The sequence below is a fragment of the Bactrocera dorsalis genome, chromosome 2, assembly GCF_023373825.1.
Source record: "Bactrocera dorsalis isolate Fly_Bdor chromosome 2, ASM2337382v1, whole genome shotgun sequence".
Lineage (NCBI taxonomy): Eukaryota > Metazoa > Arthropoda > Insecta > Diptera > Tephritidae > Bactrocera > Bactrocera dorsalis.
In genome coordinates this window covers 51754605-51776448 of record NC_064304.1, presented here as the reverse complement: position 1 = coordinate 51776448, position 21844 = coordinate 51754605, and the positions used below count along the sequence as shown (strand labels likewise).

The 21844-nt window shown below is 31.1% G+C and overlaps 1 protein-coding gene across 9 annotated transcripts in view; it reads left to right on the top strand.

Moving 5' to 3' along the window:
- Positions 1–13337, top strand: part of LOC105226091 (homeobox protein abdominal-A) — a 39351-nt gene extending 26014 nt beyond the window's left edge. For all 9 annotated transcript variants that reach the window (XM_049448034.1, XM_019990212.3, XM_019990211.3 and 6 more), the window contains 2 exons: positions 10333–10556; positions 10833–13337. In XM_049448034.1, the coding sequence (XP_049303991.1) occupies positions 10333–10556; positions 10833–11189 (581 nt within the window). In that variant the 3' untranslated portion in view covers positions 11190–13337. The remainder of the gene's footprint in view (positions 1–10332; positions 10557–10832) is intronic.
- Positions 13338–21844: the final 8507 nt, after the last annotated feature.

The following is a 21844-nucleotide window of genomic DNA, read 5'->3' as shown; positions in this document are numbered from 1 at the left end:
CACCATTCCCTAAACGCCCACTCCCCCAAAACACAAAATCATAAGGACATAAACGAACAATGCAAAAACAACAAGTATACATGTGACTGACACGATTAACGTAGCAGAAAATGAAAGTTTATGCATTCACAGCCAAGCGTAACAGCAGCAGCGAATTGTGAATACTCTTAGAAATCTTAGTACACGCTGAAAAATGATATGAGCAGAAAGCAAAAAGAGAACCAGAATGTCAATAATAGCTGTTACCTTTTGCGCCACGAAATATTAACCCTGACGATATAAAGGCGATGTGTTGGGTAGGTAGTCAATTTTGTATATAGAGATGAATGTTGTTACTGTAAATGGTGACGGAGGCTTAAATATCATGTGGTATAGGTAGAATTTATGTTTATTAAATTTATTTAAATTTAATCAGTACGATGCACATAATGTGTCTGTAATGCCTTATTAACATTTCAGCCATCGTGCAATTTTCTCCTTTATTCTTGCCATAATTTTGGTGGTTGCAGTACAACGAAGAAAACCGGTTTGGCTTGTCCTTTTAGTAGCAACCATAGCCAAAATGGTGTTTGTGTTTGTAAATTTCTGGCACCATAAATAAGGGTGTGTTGATGTATACCAATATATACAATATGTATATACTTTAATGTAATGGCGTACACCAATTTCTGATCATCCTTCTTTTTTATTATAAATGTACAGTAAATTTCCTTTCAAAGTGAAACAAAGCTAAGCAAAGCTTTTACGACACAAATATTTCAATGTAAATTATTGTGAAAAAAGTTCCATTTGTATTACATTTGAAATTATGTACGAGCAATATATGAAAGTTGAAAGTTAGAACTCCAGAAGAAGATAATGGTGCTTTATCGTTAAATTTTCCGAGTTCCTATTGAAAGAAATCTATATTTCGATATCTCTCCTTTCAGCCGAATCGTAATAATCAAAGGAGCGATTAGATATAACGGGTATTCCTTTTGGCAAGTTACATATAAATATAGAATATCGACATCAATAACTTATATTAACAAATGTATTAAATGCATTCATAACGAAAATTTATTATATGTATTTATTATTTAAGCAATACATATACATGTATATATATATATGTTTGTTGGTATCTACGCTTCTAACAAATGATAGAAAATCACAATATCGGTCAGTAAACTATATTCTACTCTTGCAAAATGTTGCTACAGAGTATAATAGTTGTGTTCACCTAACTAATCGAGATAGATATATAGTTATGTATATATAAAATATCAGGATGACGAAACGAGTTGAAATCCGGGTGACCGTCCATTCGTGCAAGCTGTAACTTGAATAATAGTAGGGGTATGCGCGTTCCAATAGTAAAAAGGATGGACGTAACGAACCACTACCACGTCCACAAAACGCCTTTAACCGAAACCTATAAAAGCCATAACTAAGTACTAATTAAAGATATAAACGTCTAATTTGGCACAGGGGGTTACAGTAGCAAGGGAAACCTGTGTGGAAAAAGTTTTGAAAAAGTGGGCATAGACTCGCCCTCTAATAAGTTTAATGTACATATCTCCTAAACCACTAAGCTACAACAACTAAATTGTTCAAAACTACTAAACGCCCAATAAATCGATAACTTACTAAGCTAGAGACATTAAGTTCGAAAATCAGTGAAATCGCACTTTAACTTTTTATTTCCCATATAGCACAATTTTAAATTCCATTTGATTCTTTCACTTTTCAGTACATGCTAAATAAATAAGTTATTGATATAACGGGATAAAATTTGGAACATTAAAGTTCATTAAAGTACACCACCTTATAACCTAAAATTGCCCAAATCCAACCAAACCCGTTCAAGCCCCTAGACAAAGAATACGTGGACCCCAGTATATATAGATGTTTTTGCCGAAAATATCGGTGAAATGTATGAGAATTGAAATTCAAAGATAATCTTTTTCAGACAATAGTAACTCTGTGCAACAAGAATAGGTTGAATCGGGTCAATACTTCCCTTTTCTCACATATACCCATTATAATCATTTTCGATCTACCGGGTGACTTTATTCCATATGATTGGTGAACGTATGTGAGGTACCTTAATGAAACCTAGAGAACATTATTTTAGTATAAGGCATGGTAACAGTTAATATAAAATCGGTTCGATACTACATCAACTCCCATATTATAAACATAATGGTTTTTGTTTTTCTAACAAATCTTATGTGTCTGAGTTATATATAGTATATCTATATATAAAGTTCCGATCCTTTGGTTGACGTTTTATACCTTAAAGTATTTTCGTGGCTTGGGCTCCTGAAAGTTGGAAGTGTATAAAATGTTCGATTGCATCGGAACTTAGCCCTTCCTTACTCTTCCTTTCATGTTAATTTCTATTACCGTCAATGCTTGCAGAACAAATAGATTTGGGTTGTTTACGTTTTTATGATGCCACATTGATAAAGTCTTTACAAATGTTGGTAAACGTTTTCAGTAAGCCCGTTTAAGCGAACTAGTGTTCCCATACGGTTTTTGCCTTTTTCATAGCAAATGAATAATGACCTGTTATAAATAAGGTGTTGCCTTTTACAACTCAATTATAAGCTTCGGTCATAAAATACGGTGATTAACTTTTATAATGCTGCTGCGCTTTGTACGTTATATGCACGATCATGCTATGTGTGCTGGGCTGTAATTATATATATGGTGTTGTGGTGCTTAAGTTGGAATATAAAACATCCAAAAGTGGTTATTAAAGTGGCAAATTATGTTTTTATTTTTGTGAATTTCTTATATGCTTAAAAACAGAAGCAAAGGGCTTGAATTCGATTACTACGTCATAAAATTTCTAATTATACGAGTATATAAAACATGGTCTAATTAATTATATGCAGTTCAGAAAAATTAGAAGATTCTTAAAAATTTCAAGTTTGCTTGATCTAGCACCTTTATTGAAACATCTGATATTAACCAAACAAACTCAAAAAAATTTAAGTCAGTATATTTGTTATCATTGAAAGGTAGCGCTAAATCACCTGTTTTCTATACATATATATACTTCATTGGTTAGAAACATGGTGAAAACTTTACTTACTGTATATCATAAAAGTTATAAAGCATTTTTCATATTTTGTATCTTTGTCCGGAAAATAAAATAATTGATAAAAGAGAAGAACTTATGAACATCCTATGCTTTCATTTCAAAAATTATGTTTATTCTCTGAATTATCTACCGTAATCAGTGTGTTGTTACTTATAAATACGTTCAATGATTATATGGTTTATGCTATGTATTCTTGTCTCTCAAAATGTTATTATTCTTATCCAATTTTGGTATTTTTTATTTTTCCACACTTGCCAGACAGGCAATTGTTTATTTAAAAAAAAGGTGCTTCCCGGATGGCATGTTGAAAGCACAATGTAAACATTATCTTACACAAAAGCATTGTGTTGAAGATATTGGTTATGGTACGAATACAAAAATATATGGCATAATGTTATTATTGTCCACATGTACCGAATAATTTGTTACACTTTGAATTAAAGTTAAGGTTTTTTTCGCCCATTTAGATTTCAAACATATTTTTCTATGTACTTTCAAGTGTAAAGGCAATCATAAATAAATTTTGTAATATAAACATGTTAGAGTTTGAATTGGTCTGAAAGAAAACCGTAAAAGACAAAACGGCACCACAGTTTATTAAAATGGGAATATTGTTAAGTAGATATGTATTTCTTATCCAACTCACAGGGAAATTTTTTAAAGACGTCTATGATAGTATTCTAGAAAAAAAGCTTTAATATATAGCCTCAACCAACGAGGTTAAATTTAATATTTTGTGTATATAAAGAAAACATCAACCGAGGGATCGGAAATCATTGTATTAGGAATATGAAGTTTATACAGTGGTCTTGAAAATTTGTATGATTAATTTCATTAAAATATTACGTATTGTATATTCACCAAAACCAACGTTTTAAAAGCAAATAGTCGAAAAATCAATACATCGGGTATAAGGAAATAAGGACGCTGTTCTATAAAAAAAACGAAGATCTCTGAATATCATTGGGATAATTCAGATATTGACCGATGTATCCGGCATAAAGTCAACTGTAAGTACGGAAATTTTTATATGGGTACAAGGGAAAGTATATTTTTTAAATAATATGTGAAATATTGGCATTATTGTGACTCAATTTGTAATATAAATTTGTTTGAAATAGCTTAGGTGGTTTGTAAGTTTGGTTTCTAAAGCACATTAGATCAATTATTTTAAATTTTTAATTTAGAATTTCGTCTGCAATTTTTACCTTCTTATGATGTCAAGTAATACTTAGTTATCAAGTTATAGCTTGCACAAACAGCAATTCGGGTTTCTTTCCCGTCTTTCTGATCATTTATACATATTTACAGAAACTTATATCTATCTCGATAAGTTTTGATGTTATTTAGTCTTTTCGACAGCTGTTACTTGTTTTATCTCAGTATGATTTACCATTTACTAATTTACCGACTAACTCTGGAACCACGTTTGCAAATCGTGCACATTTATTACCAAAATAATAGTTCGGTTCACGCAATCGTCCAGCAGAGTCGGTGATTCGGTAACCATTTTTTACCACATTTACTCTAGTTGATAATGCGCATTCTCAGAGACACCGTGCAGGGTGCTATTACTGCTGTGGAGTATAAATCGAAAAAGATCCGAATGAATCCAACCGCCTTCGTACGCAATAATTGAAGCTGCGTAAATCCGCGTGAAATATTTACGCAGGTATCTTGGTTGCCGGCTTATAAAATCCCACTCATACAAGAGTTGAAGCCGAACGGTCATCAAGCGCATTACTAACGCAATAATCAATTTATTAAAGGAAACTTTTAGTGAACGCTTTATCTTACATCGTAGGCCTTGAAAGAGAATATTATTTCTTTCTTCTGGTTAACTACATGTTAAAAAAAAACCCTTTATTATATTCTGCAGCAAAAAGTAGCGAGAGTATTAAAATTATTTGTAACAGAATTTAGACATACAGATTTAGATATATTCCTCGCCAATTTTTAATGTTTCTTGAACAGTTTAGTCAGCTCAAAACGAATATATCAAAATTTTTGTTAAATACATTTCTTTATTTGTCTCTTAAACGTTATTTTTACCTTCGGATCGTTAAATATTCAACACTTGGTTGATTTTAAATATGCTATTAAAAACTCAGAAAATCACAGCACTGAAGGTACATAAGTAAAATAATTATAAGTACAAGGTTCTATATGGCGTAGTGTATTTTCTCAATGAAAAGTAATAAAACTAAACAAAATTATACATTCTTGCAAATTCTGTATAAAAATAATAATTTAGAAGTGGACATTTGTAAGTTTAATACATGATTAAGCATAAGTAAGGTTTTTATGCAGAGATATTTTAATATTTTAAATTTTTAATGGTCAAACTTTACAGAACAATCTCAAACGATTTTATTTTTGTCCATGGTTATCTGACCTCGCAATATGGAAAAATGATAGGGAATTTAGTAAAAAATTAATAAGATGACTATATTTGTTTGATTGCTATTTTGATAAATAATTTAATTTTACCTCCTTCGTATATATAATTGATGGATTGGAGAAGATTGTTGAAGTATTCCATAAATAAAATCAAATTTCTTTTTGAGTTAATTAATACATTAGAAAGTTCCGGGAATAATAATATTTTGAATTTCGCAAACTCTCTGACAAATGCCAATTTGTTCCAAACTTATTTAAATATATCAAGCTGAAAGCGTTAAAATGTATAATTACTTAGCTTAAAACGTAAAAGCACTTCGCTAATTATCATGTAAACATTATATACATTTGTGATATATCACTAATTAATTTCTTTGTCATTGATTGTGTATTATATGTTTTAACTTTTGCTTCCCTCAATTAATAAGAAGAAACCAAATTAATTATTTTCATGACACACTCAAAGGTGTTTAAAGTTGAATGTTTATCGATAGATTTTCAAAAAATATTTCACGATTTTCTATTATACCTGTAAGTTTTTTGCCGTTAAGTTGATTGATCCTGAATATCCGAAAATTAATTTTGATCTTTAATAAGAATTTTCTTACTGATTTTTTTAGTACTACTCTGCCATGTAATTGGATCGAGTGAAGAACTTCATAAATACAATAAATATTCTATAAAAACGTATCTTTTCTTGACCTATAGCTGCTGGGAAAGAAGCGCAACTACCGGGTTTTCCAATAGTGATGGTATGATGTCGTTTCGGCAATTTTTAATATGTCATGATCTGTAATTTTTTTTTAAAGGTATTCAGTAATGTTTACAATTTCATCATCATGATATAACGTTTATAATTATTTAATAATAGTTTTCGAATTAAAACTTTTCGTGCCCCAAGTGGAGAAGGAATTGGCTTCGTTTGTAATTGGCGCTGTTGTAAACTCGGCTATAACCTCGTAAGTGTTATCTACGCTAATAAAGAAGAATAACGTTTAAGTGCACATAAGACAAAGAACCAATCGAAGTAATGAAACTATTGCTGCCGTTCAGGCTAGTGTTACTAAAAACCTCGATTTCCCGATTTCAAGACGTTCTTAAGAACTGGGACTTAGAGAAAGGTTCTAGGCTTGCAGCTCTTTAAAATTGTTCTCACTCCAGAACTGAAATCATTGGACCGCCGTCAACGTCGTTAATTTGCTGACCTTGCCTAGGAACAACTTGAATAGGAGTGGCGTGGTAAATAAATCGAACTGCTGACACTGGTGCAAAGAAAATCCAGAATTTTTCATGAACAACCATTACATTCACCTAAGTTGGCAGTTTGGTGTGGTTTTTGGTCTGGTGGGTTCATCGGTCCGTACTTCTTTTTATGGGTTATTTACAATTAGAGCGCTTTTCTTTTGTTAAAAAGAAATCAAATCACTCTTTTTTATGTGTAACTACTATGATCAGCTATCGAACACTATTAATTTGGTCGTTAGTTAACAATTTTTAATATAATTGTAAATTATTATTATATAGGCTAAACGACTTGAACTAATTGAAAATTAAAAAAAATTAGAAGATTATGAAAAACTCTTGTAGTGTCTGATTGCAGGGGCACCAAGCAGTTCTTAAATTTAAACAATTTTAACATTTTATCGAAGAACTTCGAGACTCGAACCCAAAAGCAGGCAACACATTACTATACATACAGTTACATATATATATATATATATATATCGAATTTTACAACTCACCATAGCTGCTATACTCAACACTTTAATGTTTATGGAGAGCACAGCGCATGACTAAACAGAAGATGGAAAAGAGCGCTTAGCACCTCCCAATGAGCATTCATTTGTTGTCATGACAACAGTACACCATTGTTGTCTACATGCTTTTGTCTCTACCTGACCGCTAACCAATATCGATAGAGCAGCCATATTGGATTCCATTGCTGCTGCTCAGCTCTTACCTTCATAGTCACGGTAAATTCATGTGACGCTCCACTATATATTATTTAATCATCTAATTTTGTTTGCTATGGTGCTACCCTGCATGCTTTCCAGTGCAGTGGCCTATCTCTTTTTGACGTATGCACATACTTGTTGTGATTTTAATCGTGTCCGCCTTACTCCCTCTATGATAGAAAACAACCGTATTTTTTCTTTGAAGCATTTACATCATGAAATAATTGTATGTATGATAGAAAAAAGGAAAATTACATTTGTTAATTTTTATAGTTGTCTGCATGCAGTTTTTCGAGATAATGGATTATTCTAAATACATATATGTACATACGAAGCATACTTAAACAAATATATGTACTTACGATTTTATTACGTATATTACTTAATCAAACGTGACGGTTTAAATAAATACAGTAAACAAGTAAATTTTTAAATTTAACTTCTGCAAAAAACATACGTACAATAATTTATAGGAATTTCGTTATAATACTTTATAAACAGATTATTTTTTTCCTTAAAAAACTCAATATGTTTTTAACATATTGTACACCTATGACTCACTACTGGTTAAATAGTTCAAAATGATCGGATCCTAAAAGCACCTGTACTCAAGAAAATCTCTACAAAATATTCTTATTAAAGTATGACAATCGAAGAGTGCTTTGTAAATTTTTTGGAAGAAATATGAAGTTGCCTCGAATATTAATTTTTTAATTTTTTTTGGAAAGCTTTTAAGGAATACGCTAAGAAATCGGCTTATTTGTTATTGCGAAATAAATATTATTAACAAGTTTTAACTTTCTGGCGTTACCTCGTATATTATGTATAGAAATAGCGCTTAATTTCAAAGCGACCAGAGCAATAGACTTCGAATACATGAATTGAGATGAAAATATCTCAAATTTGGGAATTTGATATATAAAAGTACTCATCACTTCGTCAGTTTTGCTCCAATCGATTTGAAACTAAGACACAACCAAAATCATTTTTACAGCCACTGCGACGACTTTCTTGCAATAATTATGTTTTATAATTACAAGTTAAAGGTGATTTTTCATATAACTTAAATATTTTTAAAACGCCATATTCGTGGTAAATCTTTCGCGACTTTGAATTGCTTCTAAATTGTGCAAAATCTAAAATGGCGATGTGAAATTTAGTTTTTATAATATACATATATGTATTAAAAAATATAAGACATTTGCCTCATTTAAGGAATACATTTATTTATTATTCGGCTAATTGTGCAAAAAAACCGACAGTTTTAACTTATTTTATATGCTGCTCTTAATAGCGCCTGTCAATCGACAATTCGTCATTGTCTTTAAAGGGCTTTAACCAAGTGGATTGAAATGAAATTTTGCCTGGTTTTAAATCCATGTGGATATTACATTACGTTCACAGTAAAATTATGCTCTTTAAAACTTCTGTTTTACTTTTCACTGCCGGAAAAGACTTGCATCTAAACAACCAAAAATTCTTAAATATTTAAAGCATGAAGGTTCACACATATCGTTTTTTCGGGGAAAAAACAAATAAAGGTATAATGACGCATACCTGGAATGTAAAAAATGCAGACGCAAGTAAAAAGTGAGATTTGATGGAACTTCTACCAGCGAAATACAGAAACATTTTGCCCATAAAAATATTTTGATTTCCTAAACATAAACAGTGAACTGCGCATCCATCGCGGCATACCGCTCATCTGCTTAAGGTAAAAAATTCGCACAGGTAGCGTGCATAATTGAAAGCAGTAAGAGGTATAAAAGTAAAAAATATGAAAGAACTGAAAATACTCAAATATGTCCAACCATAAATACAAGAACAAAAAAATAGTGAAGCAAAGCAGGTGGTCGCCCTACTTGACGCATTAAGCTGTAGAATACACTCACTGTACAGAAAGATTTACAGCGCATTCGAAACAAATGAGATCTACAAGCTGAAGCACAGCAGTACATGAGCAAAACAAACAAACAACACCCGAATAGCTGGACTATGGTTGGCAAAGACCTGCTGAGCAGAATGCTAGGGTTGTCACCCTTTAGCTACGCCAATAGCAACAGTTATGTAGAAAGTTTACCAAAATGGTAAACGAAAACTCTCTGAACGTGTTGGATTGATGAAAAAAATAGTTAAAAGAATAGTTCATTACCATAGCAAAGGCTCATTTCCTTTGATATTTGTTGAAGTAATTTAGGAGGTTCATATGAAATATAGTAACCTACCAAATCATATATTATCTAATGCAACTGTTTAAGTTGTGGCATACAAAACCAAAAATCCGTAAGAAAATTTTAAATGTGCCACCAGTTCTCTAAAATATTACCATAAATGCTAGCTACTATATATTTTTTTTAATTTCAAAGTTTAAAGAATATTGAAAAAGCGTTTAACATTTGTTGAAGAAAGTTCTGCCAATTGTAGTATAAAAGTAAACGACCCTAAAGGAGAGCATCTCACACTCTCACTAGGACCAGATATGCACGAATTTCGTACTTTAGTATTCACTTAGCAAAATAACTACCATTACATTAAACTAAGGCAGCTACTGGATTTGAAATTTAAGGTATTAGTTTAACAAGTGAATAATAATAATTAATAGCTTACAAATTGACATTAGTTTCATGAAAATGGTGAAACAAAAACTTTAGCAAAACTCGTGGAAGAGACACCTATTAAAATTTTATTAATATATTTCTGCTTGTATCACTATGAATAAGCTTAAAAAGAAGTGATACAAAAATAAATCTAAAAGAAAATATTATTTATGTAAAATTAAATAAAACGTATAGGCTTCAGAGAAATATGAAGTAGATATCATAAAATTGGTGCATATAACATCTTTTGCATCTTTCAGTAATTTATATTCATTGCGTATAATTTTAGGTCCGAATGGTTGTCCACGTCGTCGTGGTCGTCAAACATATACACGATTTCAAACACTTGAGTTGGAAAAGGAATTCCATTTTAATCACTATCTAACCCGCCGGCGACGAATTGAAATCGCCCATGCGCTTTGTCTTACTGAGCGTCAGATAAAAATATGGTTTCAGAATCGACGCATGAAATTGAAGAAGGAACTACGTGCCGTAAAAGAAATCAACGAACAGGTGGGTAACCTTATACTCAATTACCATAAAACCTAATCATAGAAAATTTTGTAATAAATTTAACATGTAAAATAGTAAATAATTATATTAAAGAAATCAATAAGAATTTTAGCTTAGCTTAAAATATTATCACCAATTAAAAACTTTATGAATGGATCAGAATTACAATAGTGATATGACAAAAACTATATATTTTAATTTCTTCTTTTTACATTCCTCGTGTGCCCTTTCTATTCTTGTAATACAAAATAAATTTGAATTTGTGTTATTTTACAGGCTCGTCGCGACCGCGAAGAGCAAGAAAAAATGAAAGCTCAAGAGTCCATGAAATCCGCCCAGCAAAATGTTAACAAACAGGTGCAGCAACAGCAACAGCAACAGCAGCAACAACAACAACAGCACCAGCAACAGCAACAGGATCATCATTCGATCATTGCACACAATCCAGGACATTTGCATCACTCCGTCATTGGTCAGAATGATCTTAAATTAGGTTTGGGAATGGGTGTTGGTTCGGGGGTGGGAGTGGGAGTAGGCGTTAGCGGTGGTATCGGCGGTAATTTAGGCATGATGAGTGCGCTCGAAAAGAGCAATCATGATTTGCTCAAGGCTGTAAGTAAAGTTACTTCGTAAATTCATAAACACAAAAGCATTAATAGCGAATGCAAACATAGCCTATAGTAGAGCAGTTGTTGCATATATGACTAATATGTACGAGTATATGCCATAATAATATATGGTCAATGGTCAATGGTCAATGGGATTATGCTTGACAGAAAAGGAACAACACAAATACTAAACGAAAGATGATAACTTAAATACGTAAAACATTTTACTTAGTAAATTAGTTACATAAGCCTGAAAACTATAAATTTATATAAACTATACTTAAACCTAAAGTATCACATCAGATATGTATATGTATCTGCATAAATAACTATATATACAAATATATACAATATATATATAACACATCAGTACATGCATGCATATTATAAGTAAGGTGTTTAAATTTATACGCATGCAGACACTTAAGCTTGTTAAAATATTGAAGAAAAGAGCAAAAGAGATATGCGAACACCAGAGCGCAGTTAGTCAAAGAACAAAAACAACATGGTAAGAGAACAGAGCATTTAAAATTTTGTAAATGGAATTAATGATAATTAACCATGGTGATAAATTATTGGTACTTCCACAATTTTCAAACTTACTTAACGTATAAAAATATGTTTGCAATAATAACCAAAATTTTAGGCGAATGTTTAATCAACCAGCAACTTATTAGTTATATTCTCCCGACTCCCTATGACATTTCATATTCCAATAAATAAACTAATTTATATTTTTGCAAAAGTTTCTCTCCAATGCCATAACTTAGTGATAATGAATTGATTAAGTAATATAATAATGCTTACTAAATTGTATTTTGTAATATAATGCAAATTCTTTGCAATTATAATCTCATTAATGATTAAAACAACATATTTGGTAAGTTATAGCTATGCGATATTTAAAAAATACATTGTTGACTGCGTTGGTCTGTAGCATAAGCAGAACCATGATTACCAAAACGAAACAAACAAGAAAACATAGAAACTAGTATACATTTTAGCCAGTGACTAAATATAAAACTTAGAACTTTGCTTAAAAAATTTTACAAGAAAAACATCTAGCTACACAAAACAATTTTAAAGTAGCTGGATATTATGTTTCATAAACATACGTAGCAATTAAAATTATTTCCTTCCTACAGAAATAACACAGTTACATACATATATACGATAAATAAAGTTATGTATTATACTGCAACTCCATTTAAATGATTAATTGGTTGAAGATGCAGCAGTAAATGTGTTAATAATGTAATATCAAAACAATACGCAAATGCAAGTGGTTAGCAAGGAATGACTCAATATACGTATTAGATTTAAGCCCATTATAAATGTAATGTTTGCATACAAATATATTATTTACTAAAATAATAATATAAAATTTGTGAATAAATAGAAACGCCCACACAAAGCCACTGTATTAATCGACTTATCAATAGTTGAAACTAAAATCTGCAAAATAAATTAATTAATAAGTGTAATATATGTAACAGAATTAAGTCGATCGAGGACGCACTTATATTTGTAACAGCGAAGAGCAACAAAGCTTACATTACGTTGAATTGCGTTATGTGATTTAAATAATATATAAGCACACATACATACTATATATGACTCATTAAAACTAACTGATTTGATAGTTTCCACAGAAATTTACACACGATCGGAATTTATGTAAGAAAATACTAATTGACTGAGCCATCACCTTTTACTATGTTACGGACTATGCAACTTAATAATTAATAATTGTAATCATTTACGATTATTTCCTATTACTATTGACACTTTTTATCTCATATGTATATAAGGAAAACTGGGTATAGTACATGGGTTGCATACTTTTCTTCCATTTTTATATTGCTTTAACTAACTGTAATTGAAGTATGTTCACTTATTTGATTATATAAATCATTTGTGTTACTTTTAAATCTGTTTTCTGTTAAGTTTAGTAATTTTAAGGTATCTTGAAAGTCTTAATTACCTTTAAATGATAGGATACCACCAAAATTAATAACCTTTAGTTGATTTTGTTAACAAATTGTTACACGATTTGTCAAATTGTATATTTTTCTTTGTGAGATAGAAATGATTCTGTCAGAAACTCTTTGATTCAATGAAAGAAATGAGTGCAAGTATATGCATTTAAGAAAATATATATTTAAAAAAATAACCTGCTTTTCATTTTTCTTTCTGTTTATTCATTTAGTTTTTACAGCTTAGTTTTTACTTATCAAACATTATACTGAATTACAACTATAAAATTTTTTTACAATTTAAATAATGTCTTAATACGATTTGCATTTAATGTATAAAGACGTGCTTGCTTGTCTAACTTATCAATTTAGCTTTGTTTTAAACCAGATGAAGAAGATCCGATTCTATAAAAGTGCTCTTTAAATATTTTTAAAGGATTTTGAAATGACATTGTTTTATGATTTCATATACAGAGCGCCGGTTGCGGTAAAATAAAAAGATAATTTGTAATGTAGAAGCACACAAATTGAAAAATTACGAAGATAATTTGTTTGTTTATATGTACACTCCTGCCTTAGGAATAGAAAAGGCGAATGTTTTGACTAATATGTTCAGGTAAAAAATATGAACTTATAAAATTATGAATAAATGCAATAATGCATAGTGCCGCTCACTTAGATCATTTTTAAATAAGCATAAGAATCCTAAACAGGGTATACTGAGATTAATCAGCGTGACCCGCTGAGTTGAGGTCGCTATGCCGTCTGCCCGTCGGTTTGTCTGTTTTTGAAATATTGATCTAAAATTTTTTACATGTCCTTTTCTCCCCAAAAAACTGCTAATTTATCGAAACCGTTGATATCGGGCCGCTATAGCATATAACTGCCACACTCTTTTATATTTGTGAAGAATATTTTATGTAGCTTTGGTGCAACCGAAGTTAACGTTTCCTCTTGATTTTAAATCAATCAATAAATGTTCATAGGAAATTAAAATTTTCATTTTTTTTAATATTTCTTCAGTCTAATAAAGTTTTCAAATTCATTTTGTGTAAGAAACGGATTTTTTATAAATCTTCAGCAAATATGTGATTTTTTAACATTACTTTAGATTGTTATGTGTTAAACACAGTGCTTCATACAAAAAAAGTAATTCTGGTTGTCTCCCAATATGTTCCGCAGACTATATTTCACTTGCCCAATACACCTTGGACTGCAACCACTTTTATCACAATTCTCATTCAACGAAATTCGTGATTGTAGTAAAATAAAGCAGTTTTTGACCTAGAAAATCGTATCATTGGAAATACCATTATATCCTTTTTTCTCAGGCTCAGTTGAGGAATGTATGCTATTTTATTTTCCATTATAATGCTAATAATAACAATATGCATAATGCCAACAATAATATTATGAATTAAAGCTAAGTTTGATGAATTTATTTCGTCAACACATATTTAAACAGAAGACGTTTGAAAATATGGTCATGTTTTAGTTGTTTTCTTCTATTCAATTGGTAAGAAATGCAGTTTGGACTAACTTCTTTTTGAAGCAAACTTCGATTCAACGCATTCGTTTGGGTGTTGCAGGAATGAATAAATTTATGTAGTATTTGAAAAAACAAAACAAATACAGTACCTACATTGAAACCCATCGGAAAGAAAGATAAAATAGTAAACAATAAGAGATAACTAATTTACGGTCATCTGAGTTCGGGGAAAGAAAGGAGTGTGGCGTGACTGATTTATTTAAGGTAGGGAATGGTTTATCTCGGGTTCTTGAGAAAGAACGAGACCCACAGAAAAAAAATGTTATAAAATGATGTAGTTAATGAAGAGATCTATAATTCTTATTTATCGATTATTTTCACACAACCTCATACTTTATGTTAACTAAAGTCTGAATTTTTGTTTTTACCTTGTACAAAAAAAAAACATTTTGGTGAAACGAATCCAATGAATGTATTTGGTCCCAAATATGCTGTATTTCTTTCATTAAAATATTCATTAGTTCTCCTTATATTGTCCTATTATCAAAAAACCCTAACTTTCGATCTAAAAAACCTCAAAAAACATAAATTTATTACTATAGTAAGTTTACACCAAAAATGGAAACAAAGACCCAACAAAGGGTCTCAAATCAAAAACACAGCTTCCAAACGTTTTTCATCTGTTTTGTCGGTTAACGCCTACTGACTTTTAAAAAAACATTGATATTTTGACTTGATATATTTTGATTGATAGGGGTTTTCGATAATAAGAAAATAAATAATATAATATATACATATATATATATATATGTATTATATATAAAAAAATAATTTTCATGTAAAAAAAAGAAAACCTAAACCCAATAGTTTTGTGAATTTTTCACATAAATTTTGAGGTTATGTGAACAAAAACTTTTATACCTAAGCTATATACCTTTTTATTGCATGCAACATTGTCATAAGAATTTTTTCTAGAGCACTCGTGGCTTCGCCGGAAATCGAGATAAACCATTCCTAACCCTGAGTAAGTCCCACCTCAGATCGGTCGTAAATTATCTTTCCCTTCTTGTTTGTTATTTTATCTTTCATTTCCGATGAATTTATTTTTTTTATAATTTTTTAAGGCCTTTGCACTAGCTTATAAAGAAAAACACATAACAAACTACACAACAGTTTACAATAATAGAAACAACTAAAATACGTAAATACTTAACAAATGAAAACAAATGATATACACTTACGTGTGCTTACAATATTAATACTTTTAAATAAAATATTCATATGTGCATATATCTAGCGGTAATATTTAAGAAACAAGAAACCATATATACGTAATTTCATTACTCGCCAATGCGAGTATGGAATATAATTATAATTAAAATGAATAAACACTCCAACTCATACATCATTTTATAATAGACTAAGTGAGTAAGTTTTTAAATTAAAGTATTGGAATATGCTGTATATAATCGACATAATTGCAAACTTCAAGGTAAAATAAACTTTACTAAAAAATAAATACATAATGGCTTATTAAAAAGTTTTAAAGCATGTTGTCCTATAACAATTTAAACACTTAGTGGATGGACAATACCTGTGTGTTTATGACTTATTTATGAAAATTCACAGTGATGATTTTCTAAAATGAAGGGAACACAAATTTCTTTCATAATTCTAATCAAATTTTTTCACCAAATAAATCCAGCCAGACAAACAGTTAACTTTTCGCTCGAAGTCTTAATGAAATGCTATTAGTAATATGTAAATGTTTCTTAACATAGTAAGCTTTTAAGAAATTATCGATCGAATAAAACGAGGGCTTATTATCCATAGTCCAAACTTTTAACTAACAACATCTCAAAATCTAAAAAAAAGTAGAATTAATTACAAAATTTAACAGTTAAACAATGTAGAAATGTTTAATCTCCATCCCTTGCTGAAACAGTTAATATATAATAGTAGTACCAGAAGCTAGTCGATATAGTTATAGTTTAGTAGATATCGGTTATAAGATGAATCGCTTTTATGCAAATTTGGTTATTTGCAAAATGTTCATATTCCAACTCATTATTATATGAATGTGGTTGATTAAATGCAAATCGTTTATAGGCAAATATCGCATTTAGGCAAAGAGTTTTCACAAAGTTCAAATCTTTACCCAAAAATTTTGATCAGTTTTAAGCACATTTTCCAATTAAGCAGTAAACAATTAGTAATCGTTTCAGAAAGGTAGATTTCATATGCAAATTGGTACAAGTTAAAAGCAAAATCATTCATTTCATGCCGACATTGTTAAAAATCAAAATAGAGATGAGATTGCAGCTACTGAAGGCGAAAGCTATAAATGGTGCGAACTTGATAACGAATACATTGAATGCGAAAATGAACCTGTTTGTCCGACGAGGATATTGTTGCGAACGTATGGGCAGTCAACGAAAATTCAACTGAAGATAAGCAAGTATTCACGCATGCTGGTATTTGTATTAAACACCCCTCAACGGAAGAAGTCTTGCTTAGATTCGCTGCGTGACTTTTGTTTCGTAACAATTTAGATGCCTTAGAGGCTTTTGAGGACATTGAAAAATAATCCTAGAGAGTTCTGAAAAACAGAAGTGCCAGAAAAAAAACATATTTCTTTAGGTAACTTTGGATATGAAAATTATTATACTTTCAAATGAAATGAACTGACAGAATTCATATTTAATTTTTTTCGATAATACATCAATACGATATGTACATTGAAATATGATTTTAGTTGCCTTATGTTCTAACTAAGTTAAACTTAATAAATTTTTGTTTTATATTTCTTTTCTGGAATTTCTTCTTTACATCGAAATGATTACGCATATGCATAGAGGATGCATATAAAAGAATTCCGGTTGTTTGCAAATTCCGCCTGAGTGAAATTTTTAAAAATTGTATATAACAGATATCTACTGTATATATGTATATAAATTATCTGGACGACGAGTCGAGCTAAATTCCGGATTACTGCCGATTCGTCCACTTACCCGAGCAACGGCTGACTTAAGTAAAAATTGAGGTCGGACCGGATACCATCAAAAATCGTTCAATCTATGAGATATATTATTGAAATTCTGAGACAGTCATCGCCCAACAATTATGTATCGAAATATTCAATTGTTACGCATTATAAATATAGATGCGACAAAACTAAGAACAGTTCAAGTTGGCAAAATAGAAACGTTGCTGATTATAGCAATTGACTACCGCATTACCTTTGCGGGTAATAAATGAATTTACAATTACACTACACAATAGTCGTCTTTCATCGTGAGTATGCTTTGAGAAATCAGGCTTAGGCCGATTTTAACTGAGAAAAATGTAATCTCAACTAAATAAAATTAAGTGAACTGTTAAATTTATTTATCTATATATAATATGCATACACTATCAGCAATCCCCATATGGATCCAGGAAGACACAAATTCTAACCTCTATGAAAAATGAAATAATTTAGTACGCCCCTATCTTTTTCTTCTGTAGAAATTAATTGCATAAAGTATCTGTAGAATACAGCTAATGTAATAACAATTATAGAAGGGTTAAGTTCCGATGGCATCGAACATATTATACTCCGGTACTTTCAAGTTTCAAAAGCTGGTATAGATTTTCAATATACGTTATTCGACGAATACTGAATAGCTTAAAATAATATTAGACATATTTTTAACTTTGATTATTTTTGCAATTGCTTTTTGCTCAAGATATTTTATTATATACAGTTTGTCGTTTGATGATTTGCAAAATGAAAAATTGCATCACAATTCAGTTTTATACTGACAACATGAAACCAAAAAAAAATGTACATTAACGCAAATATTATGCCGTCTATTAGTTTTCTGCAAAATGCTAACGCAAGTCGCTAAAGGAGGCGATACTACCTAACAGCGACATGATAAAACTTCATTTTTTATATAAGGGACAAATTGTTCTCATCACGTTAGTATTTCATCACTTGCTTGAGAAACGAACTGGTAGGAGGCAGTCCATCGAACTTAATAAATGCAACTAAACAAAAGTTCTGTAAAAGTTTAACAATAATCACATAGACAAGTTAGAGACAGTTGGTATCCATTCTGAAAAATGAATGTGAAGATGCAATTTACCACGAGACATCAGAAATGTTTTAGAAACACTTAAATACTCATCGAAAATAGAAAGGAAAAACGATAATTGCGCGGAATACAAGTATTTGCTGATAAAGACATGGGTCATGTATAATTAAACAAAAATGTATGTATGCATCTCTCTTGATTCGTCGTGATGTCTGTTGCTGGTATTCTCCACAGTAGGTCAGTTCTTTGGCTATTTTCTCAATATCTGAAAAAGTGGATCGCATTGCTCGGACGTAACCATATAATGATTCGTAAATGGCGTATCCCGTATTAAGATCTTGATCAGACGACTGCAGCGAAGCACTAGTCGCTTGCAAGCGTTTCTATCTTATTCATCGTTGAAAGTAGTTCGTAAGCTTTATTGCGGCACTCCGCTTTTGGATCCACGTTATTGAAAATGTCTTCCAATACTTGCTTAATAGTGATAAAACCACATAAAAGTGCATTCGTAGCATCAGTTCGGGCTGACCACCTAGTGTCCGATAACCGTTTCAAAATCGGAATTTTTGAATTAGAATCTTTAAGTGCGTTCGTCAGATGACCCCATCAATAGGTAGAAACGGAAAAATATGTAAAGAGGTTTTCAATGAAATCGAAGAAAGGTAATGCTTCTGTACAGCAGTCTGCAGCGCACTTAGCAACCGAATTTAATGAATGTCAGGGAATGTATTCTGCATACTTATTTATTTTCTTAATTCGGGCTTGTAAACTGATGTATTTCCCACTCATGTTGCTGGCATTATCGTAGCTTTTCCCACGACAATCTTTGATATTAATGCTACTCTCGCTCAAGAATTCTAGTAAACTTTAGGCGAGTTGTTCAGCAGTATGACCTTCCATGTCCAAGAACTTAGCAAATCTTTTCATTGGTCCAGATGGCAGAACATAGCGTACTATCACAGTCAGTTGGACTACATGCGATATATGCATCTGGAGTAGAATCCAATGAAACTAAGTAGTATTTATTTGCATCTCTTAATTTCGCAAATAAGTTGATCCAGTATGTTTGATGCAATTAGATTAATAAATTCCTCACAAGTTCTTTTTGATAAGTATAACGTATGTCCCTTTCCTTTATTAGCATGACTATATATGTATGTATGTTGAGCCATAAAAGCGTCAAAATGGGCTCTGAATTCTAAAAAGCCTAAATAATTTCCATTGTAATATTCAACGAAATTACATGTCGACGAACAGATAAAATGTGTAATTTTTAATTGAATAACCCTTTTTTTATATTATGAATAGTTCATTTTAAAATTACCCGCCTTTTTACTTGAGACTCTGAAACACCTCGCACTTAAGGTTGGGCTGAACCAAATTTTTTTGCTTCGTTAAAAGGTTAGCGTCCGACTAGATATAATATTTTAATTACTGTGTTTTATGATCTAAAATAATGTTTTTTTTTTATAATATGGAAGGTCCCAAGAATATCGCTGAACAATTATTTTCAATAAAAATATTGTAAACATGAAGCATAAAAATCTAGTGATATTCAATAAGGATTTTCTTTTTATTTTACAAATTTTATGAAAATATTTATTTAATTAATAAAAGTTCACAATAGCGGCATTTGGCAGAAATTCAACTTTATTTTGATATAGAAACTTATGGATATTAATCAAAAAATAAAAATCTGGACGCTTGAAGGGTAGAAATGTAGATACTAGTCTAAACATATCGATTACAATACTTAAAATTAAACATAAGATCATTAAAGTAAAGAAGCTCGTAAAATGCCTACTTATTTTTACAATTTAAGGTGACGAAATCGAGTTTTAGATTTCCAGGTGGAAAGGGGAGGTGAAGCATAGCCTAAGCGCTTTACATTTAGAGCATGCAAGGATATTTTAAATCTAAATTGATATATTTTTAATTACGGTCAGTTGGAGCGCCGGGCCCCCGATTCGCGGGCCCGTAGCATATGTTACTCTTGCTACGTGGTTAAACCGGCACAGGATAGTGAGTAGTAAGCATAATCTTTGTTGGTGGGTGGGCGTGGTTATAATCCGATTTTCATTACGCACGGCTTCAAGAAACCATTTTTGGGGAGTATAACTCCATAGGTCCCGCAATCACTAGACATTAATCCTAAACTAAATATCTAGAATTTTTTGGAAACCCGTATTCGAAAACATCGAACTTCTTCAAAATAAGGCAAAAAACTGGATCATCGACTTAGTGAGTCAAAATATCCGGAAATAATACTAGAAATCGAGTGGGAGCATGTGTCGACGTCTAGGGACAATAATTGCAACAAAATATACTTAGGCCAAAACCGCTAAAACTATTGTAATTACTTTTAAATTATATAAATAATCATTGGTGTATCTAAACTTGTTTGATATGAATTAGGCGTATTTTAAGCTTCAGCATTAATTTTTTTTATTTGTGTAAACAAAAAAATATTTTGATATGCTATATTTAATATTAAATATACATATGGCCCCCTGTGACTATTTTTTATTCTTCATACTGAAGTATTCACTTTGGGGAACACGTTTCGACACAATATATCAAACAAATTCGTCGCGAGAGCTGAAGGCCAGCCCGGAAAGTGCCTATAAAAAATGTTTTGACGATCTACAGCTACAAACAAATTGCTGAGTGTAAATCGTATCAAAACTTCTACCCACAGTGGGAAAATGGATGAAATCGGAGGAGAACCCCGCCATTCCTAATATAATGGTACTGTTCAAAACTACTAAACGCGCGATAAATAAATAACTAAATAAACCAGAAACATTAAAATGTACCATACCATACCGTAGCTTTATGAGAGCTGGTGTGAAAATTGTTCGATGGGCGTGGCACCGCTCACTTTTTGGTGAAATTTCTTATCTCGGGACCCGACCAACCGATTTCGACAAAATTTAGTGCGTAGCTTTGTTCTTACATTCTAATGTCACATTGTGAAAATGAATGAAATCGGACAACAACCACTCCTACTTCCCATGTAGAACAATTTTAAATTAAAATTGATTCGTTCAGTTTCCGGTACAGAAATCAAGAAAAAATTAAGATAATGGGATAAAGCTTTGCAAAAATAATATCTTTAGTATGCGCCACCTTATGG